The 6398-nt window shown below is 52.1% G+C and overlaps 1 protein-coding gene across 1 annotated transcript in view; it reads left to right on the top strand.

Moving 5' to 3' along the window:
* Positions 1 to 5495, top strand: part of Agpat3 (1-acylglycerol-3-phosphate O-acyltransferase 3) — a 29608-nt gene extending 24113 nt beyond the window's left edge. Inside the window, exons 8-9 of the mRNA XM_028767874.1 lie at positions 1050 to 1248; positions 1555 to 5495. Of these exons, the coding sequence (XP_028623707.1) occupies positions 1050 to 1248; positions 1555 to 1643 (288 nt within the window). The 3' untranslated portion in view covers positions 1644 to 5495. The remainder of the gene's footprint in view (positions 1 to 1049; positions 1249 to 1554) is intronic.
* The last annotated feature ends 903 nt before the right edge of the window (positions 5496 to 6398 follow it).

The following is a 6398-nucleotide window of genomic DNA, read 5'->3' on the forward strand; positions in this document are numbered from 1 at the left end:
ACCATGTCCTCTGGCTCAGCCGTGTTAGGATCACTGACTATGACTGATGGCAAGTATGGATTTCAAAGAAATGGTCGACGGACGTCTGAAGTAGTGAACACCCACCCAGTCCCTGCTCATTACACTGTGTGTGTGTGTGTCTGTGTGTCTGTGTGTGTGTGTGTCTGTGTGTGTGTGCATGCATATGAGTGTATGTCTATGAGAGACTGTGACCCATAAATGTAAAATTATGTCAGTTAAAATCTTAGGTAGGTGGATAAATAGACAGACATACACACGCGCGCGCGCACACAGACACACACACACACACACACGCACACACACTCTGAACTCTGACCTGGGATAGTATACATCTCAAGAAGAAAATGTAGCTGGGTAGTAGTTTATGCCCGTGATTCCAACATCCTAGCCCTAAAGGATCAGAAGTTCAAGGCCAGCACCAATTACGTGGAGAGTCCCACATCAACCTAGGTTATAGGAGAGCCTGTGTCAAAGAAGGAAGAAGATGGAGGTGGAGGAGGAGGAGAAGGTGGAGGAGGAAGAAGAGGGCGAGGTGGAAGAGGAAGAGGAGGAGGAGGAAGAGGAGGAGGAGGAGGACACATAGGAATGGTATGGGGCCAGCAAGATGGCTCAGTGGGTACAAGTGCTTACTATGCAAGCTGCTGTCCTGGTTTGGTCCCTGGATGCCATGGTAGGAGAGGTGAAGAGACTTGCAGTAGGGGTGTGGCCAGTGGCTGGGCCCAGGACCCTTTGGCTGCCCTTTGATAAAGGCTGGGGTCTGTACCAGCCAGCCATGGGCCAATTATGACCCCTGGCAGCTTTGCTTGCTTGGCTGACTGTATGCTAACTACCTCCTTTCCTGGGTCCAGATAGCACGCCCTTCATACAAGCAACTGAGGGTCCTCCAAGAAAATGCTCCTCCCGCCTGTCCTGGGGCACCCATCGACTTCATTCTGGGCCCTGGCCAAGTGGCGTTTATTGCTGAGTTTTCTCCTGAATCAGAGTCACACTTATGGATCTCAACTTTGTCCTCTCCCCTTCACTCTCAGGATGCCCTGCAAGAGATGTACAAGCAGACTGGTGTATTCCCAGGGGAGCAGATCAAGCCTGCCCGAAGGCCGTGGACCCTCCTGAACTTCCTATGCTGGGCCACCATCCTCCTCTCTCCCCTCTTCAGCTTCGTCCTGGGCGTCTTTGCCAGTGGATCCCCGCTCCTCATCTTGACGTTCTTGGGGTTTGTGGGAGCAGGTAAAGAGCACAGATGTACTCGTTCACACGCTGGGGTCACTGGGCCACCGCCATACCCAGGCTTTTGGCTTATCGTGGTGACCTGAGAGGCAGCAGCTTGGGTCAGGGAACGGAGTGACCCTGACTCCTGAGTGTGGTGGCTGTGGAGGACTGCGCCCTCCTCACACTCTACCATGGCTTTCTGTACTAGACTGACTACACACGGGGAGGAAGCGGGTGAGGGTGGGGAACGGGGTATGGGTAGTAAGGCCAGTGAGGGAGCCCTTGGGAGGTTGGCCTCTAATCTCTCCTCTCTTGTCTTTCAAGCTTCCTTCGGAGTCCGGAGACTGATAGGAGTGACTGAGATAGAGAAAGGTTCCAGCTACGGCAACCAAGAGCTTAAGAAAAAGGAGTAATTAATGCTGTGATTGAACACCCATAACCTGACGCGGTATCCAATTAACTCAATTAAAAACAGAACACCCAAGAGCGAGGGAAAGAGACACTTAGAGACTATTTTTCTTATTAACTGGTGACTAATATTAACAAAACTTGAGCCAAGAGCAAAGAACTCGGCCTGCCAGGTGAAGACGGTCGGCCAGCACCGGCAGGGTCCCATCGGCCCTCTGCGGGGACAGATGCTGGCTTGGGGGAGGTGGTGGGGCCACGGGGCTCCCCCAGAACTCCGTCTCCAAGAGGCAGCCTTGGCTGCTGTCCCTTCTTAAACTTAGAATCAGGCTTTTGTTTCTTATCAGTTATTTGGGGAACGTAACCTGGCCCCAACCATGTGCCCTGCACCCCAGAACACTGGTTCTCCTTGGGTGCCTCTGCCTCATGGGGGCAGGTCAGCTGGACCCTTGTCCTACAGCGCTCATTTGTCCTGCCCTGCTTGGCACCTTAGCTTCCAGCCCCCGGGGGGAGGGAGGAAGTCTTCTTAGAGATAAGCACACACTGAAAGTGGATCTGGCCCCTTTGTCCCTCCCTTGCCCCAGGGGCTGAAGACCACACCTCCGTCCTCTGCAGCGCTGTTGCCACCTCCTCGCTGGGGGGCTGTGTCTAAGCACCTTAAGTCTCTTAAAAGTGACGGCCAGAGAACTCTGCAGAATGTGGAACCCTTGAGTTGGTACAGCGCCTCCATCCAGCTCTGCTCTCTCTCTCTTCCTCTGTAGCCGGCAGGCTGCCATCATGCACAGGGCCAGATGGGAAGACCACACTCGGGCTGTGGTGTCTGGGGGGCTCCAGCCTATGCGACTCCCCTGGGACACTCTTCAGGGGGCAGAGTCACCATCAGGCCTCCCTGTTCTCAGTCAGACACCTTTAGTGCTTGTTAGCATTAGAATCTCTTTTTACAGGTGTTGGTCTGTGGCTGGCTCGCAGCTTGTCCCTGTCCTCCTCCTATTTGGCCTCTATTCAGGCCGGTGTCATGGCTGCCGACCGTCCCCTCCATTACCCCTTACCATCTCAGTGACATACACTGTCCTGGCAGAGAACAGGGGCCTCAGCCTGCACTCGGTGCCTTGTCAGGGTCCCTTTGCTGGCCCTGGAGGCCCGTTTCCTTCTCGCTCATAATAGGAAGGACCTGCCTGGTTTCTGGGAGACCTAGGTCCTCGGGAAATACCGTCATATGCTTTTACCTTCTGTCTGGAATTGGCTCTTTTAAAGTCATTTCATGTTTTCTAACAAGGAAAAATTGGGTAATTTTTTTTTTTTTTTTTTTGGCAACCAGAGTTCATAGTAAAGGCAGAGAAGCTTAATAGGGTACACTGGAAGAAGCGGCCTGGAGAAGCCTGAGGGCAGACCTGGGCCTGACTGCACGGCCCCAAGTGCTGGGGACCTTGTAAGGCAGCATGCACGATTTACAGAAGATGCTACTAGCCTCTGCGGTCCATGCACAATGGAGTGGCTGCTCCTGTCGCCTCTGGGTAACAGCCACATACATGGCTGCTTGTAAGAGTGAAAGGTTGAATCAAGCTAACTGAATCTCTTCCCCTCCAGCCGAAAGCTTGCACGCCCCAGCCTCTGCCAAGTACGAGCCATCTTGGGCGCTGTGGAGGGTCAGTTCCCTTCCTGGTGGGATTTTCTTTCTGTCTGCTTGGGGTCACTGTCTTCCCCCACTCACCGTCCCCTCACAAAGCGGAAGGAAATAGGCCAATGGGCCCTGCCCTGCATGCACCTGGCCCCAGGAAAGCAACCTCAGAGTCTTTACCACTTCACTAATGCCTCTGGTTTCCCACGGAAGCCCTGAGCTTTTGAGCTCAGCTGACTGTTGGGTCTATGAATGACCGAGGAGTCCAGGCTGCAGGCTCTGCCCGCCTAGGCCTTCCCCTGCTCATCATCCAATGCAGCGCTTCTGAGAGCAATAAAAACTACACTGGGAATGTGGGTATGGGCTTTTTTGGGGGTGGGGTGGGGTCAGATTTTGCTTTTCATCTGCTTCAGAAAGAAAAGGGGGAGGAGAGCCCCTTCGATTTTTCTATTAAATTAATAAATCTCAGAATAATGCTTTTCTCTTTTTCCTTCACACCCTACTACTGATAGGCGTGGCAGAGTCACGCCCAGATTCAGACGGAAGTGTCCGCTGAAGCAGTTGGCTAGTCTTCAGGGAGCCCATGCTGAAAGCAGCAGGCTCAGGAGCCAGAGGCATTCTGGAAATGGAGTGGTTGGTGGCCTCGGGAGGGAGAGCCTGGACTGCTAGGCTGGCTCTGCTTCAGGTTCCCCAGCAGAGGGGCCCACCACAAGGTCAGCCCAGACTGGGACATGGTCTCCTCCCCACTCAGGGTCAAGAGCCAGATACGCGAGGGCTCCTGCCATCTCCCCGAGAGACTCTTCCACTGTCCAGGTGGTCTCCCACCCCTGGTCCCTGGACACACCCACGTACCTCATGCAGACCTCTCTGAAGCTGTGCTGAATTTCAGCAGTGGCTGCCATTCTCCTGACTGCTTGTGGCATTTCATGGTACCCATGCCGAGCATCTTAGGGACTGTGCTGCTCTCTCTGAGGGGCTTTGTGTTAGCATTCTGATTGGTGACCGTCCTTGGAGAAGCAGGAGCATCACACGAGGACGGCTGAACGGTCAGAATGTGGGAAGTTCAGAGATCAGGGACACTCTTCCTTCTATAAGACCTGTAACCCAAAGGTTAAACAAACAAAACAAATGCATGCTGTTTGTGAGTCTTTGGTGACCGCATCTGTGAGGCACAGCTGAGATGCTGTAAACCTTATCCTGGGTGGCCAGGGCAGAACCAGTCTGATTAAAGAGATGAGCTCTGAATACTCAGGCTGCTTGATGACAAACGGTAACAATGTAACAGCACTCTCTTGTGGGAACAATGCAGGTGTCTTCACAGATGCCTCGGCTGCCCCTCCCTCCCATTTTGTGCACCTTGCCCTGAGAATCTTTTCTGCCTTTGATCTAGTCCAGCCTTAGTACCATCCAAGGAAAAGTCAGGGTTAGCCCCAATTTGTTTCAGGTTCAGGATGAAGAGTTAAGTGGCTCTTCCTGCATGTTGCCCTGTCTCTGCCTGAGACCGTATAGGACAAGCCAAAAGTAGCCTTTAAAGCCCTGATGACCTGCACCTGAACTGTTTGTCCCACACATAGACCCAACCACTAGCTAGATGCATGTGACGCTTAGCGCTAGCCATTTGGTGTGGCTTCTAGCCCTCTACACTGTCATGAAGCTCAGGGTTAGAATGGCGCACCTGAGATGCCTGCTGCCTTCTTTCTAGAAACATCTCTGGCCTATGGGCCAGCCCCAAACCAAAGGCACCTGGGCCTGGGTGAGGGCACCCCTGACCTGTCTCAGGCCTTGTCCCAGAGTCTTGCCATGGGGCTGTCAGGTGGGTGCTGACATTCATGCCTCAGATCCCTGCATACAGGGGCCAGGATTTTAAAAATGCAAGTTGAGGCTTTGGACCATCTGCTTGGCTGACAGGGTGGACACATCACTCGAGTTTATCACAGGCTTTTGAAATCGGTTAATCCAGGGGACACGATGGTATTCTCCCAAACCATTCCAGAAAGCAACCAACGAGAGCACTTTGCAGAGGCACTGGAGATGGTGGCATCCTCTCTCACAGACAGCGAACGACCTGTGGAAACTGTGAACTTTGTACTGACAAGTCACCTGGAGGTTTCTTTTTCTCCGTAGCTTTTTTTGGGTTTCTTTCTGTTGCAAACGCGTTCGTTCGCTCCAGAAGCGGAACTGTGAATGAGATCCTGAAATGCACTAAATTGTATTCTATTAAAACTGGAGTTACTTGATCCAACGATGAGCTGAATTGCTCTATTTGTATTTATTGTCTCAGCGTAGTAACATTGTGACAATCAAACATGACTTGCCTCAAGGCCTGGACCTCCTGGCTTCTGTACCGAGTACCAGTGAGTCCTTTAACTACCAGAACGGCTCTTTCTGGAAGCCGCACAAACCTTGGACTTTAATGATGCTGTGTGGGTGGGGCGCAAATATCTGGGCTGCTTTTTTCCATTACTGAGAAATTGCCATATCTGACTGTGGGCAGTCCGTCTCAAAGGGATGCTTTGTCTACAGGGTGCAACTGTGTTCTATGGATGTTTCGTTTTGTACTCTTCTTTTTACAAGTTTGCTACTCACAAAGCTTTCTGTAGTAAGGATGGAGATCTGTGCTCTAGGAAGATGTCCAGGGCTGGGAGCTACGGTAGACTCTCCAGGCCTGAGTCTACGGCCTGGCTGTGTTGACTGCTATGCAAAGCTCTCTCTCTCTGTCCACAGCACGTAGAAGGTCACTCAGGCAGCGTGACGCTCCTGCTTGGTGGTACTTTCTAGGTAAAATGCATAGGTATCATACTTGTTTATGACAAACACTGTTGTAAAAGGAGGGATAAAATGTCCACAATATATAAGAAAGTGACTCTCTGTCTCTTTTTCTTTCTTTCTTTCTTCCTGGTCTGCATAGACTTCCAAGAGGGACAGCTTTCAAGTGCTTCCTGACCCTTGGGGCTACCCTCCTCTAACCCCTTGGTCTCTGCCTCTTCTCTAAGACCCTTCAGCTGGCAACGCTGCCCCAGGGCCCCAGGATCTCTACTCTGAGTGGGCAGCAGAGAGAGGGAATTCAACTAGCCTATGCTAAGGGACTTAAGTCCCCATATTGGGTTTTAAAAACCATTGAGGAGGATGGAGAGATGGCTTTGCA

This window comes from Grammomys surdaster, unplaced genomic scaffold (genome assembly GCF_004785775.1).
Source record: "Grammomys surdaster isolate TR1022 unplaced genomic scaffold, NIH_TR_1.0 183, whole genome shotgun sequence".
Classification (NCBI taxonomy): Eukaryota; Metazoa; Chordata; class Mammalia; order Rodentia; family Muridae; genus Grammomys; species Grammomys surdaster.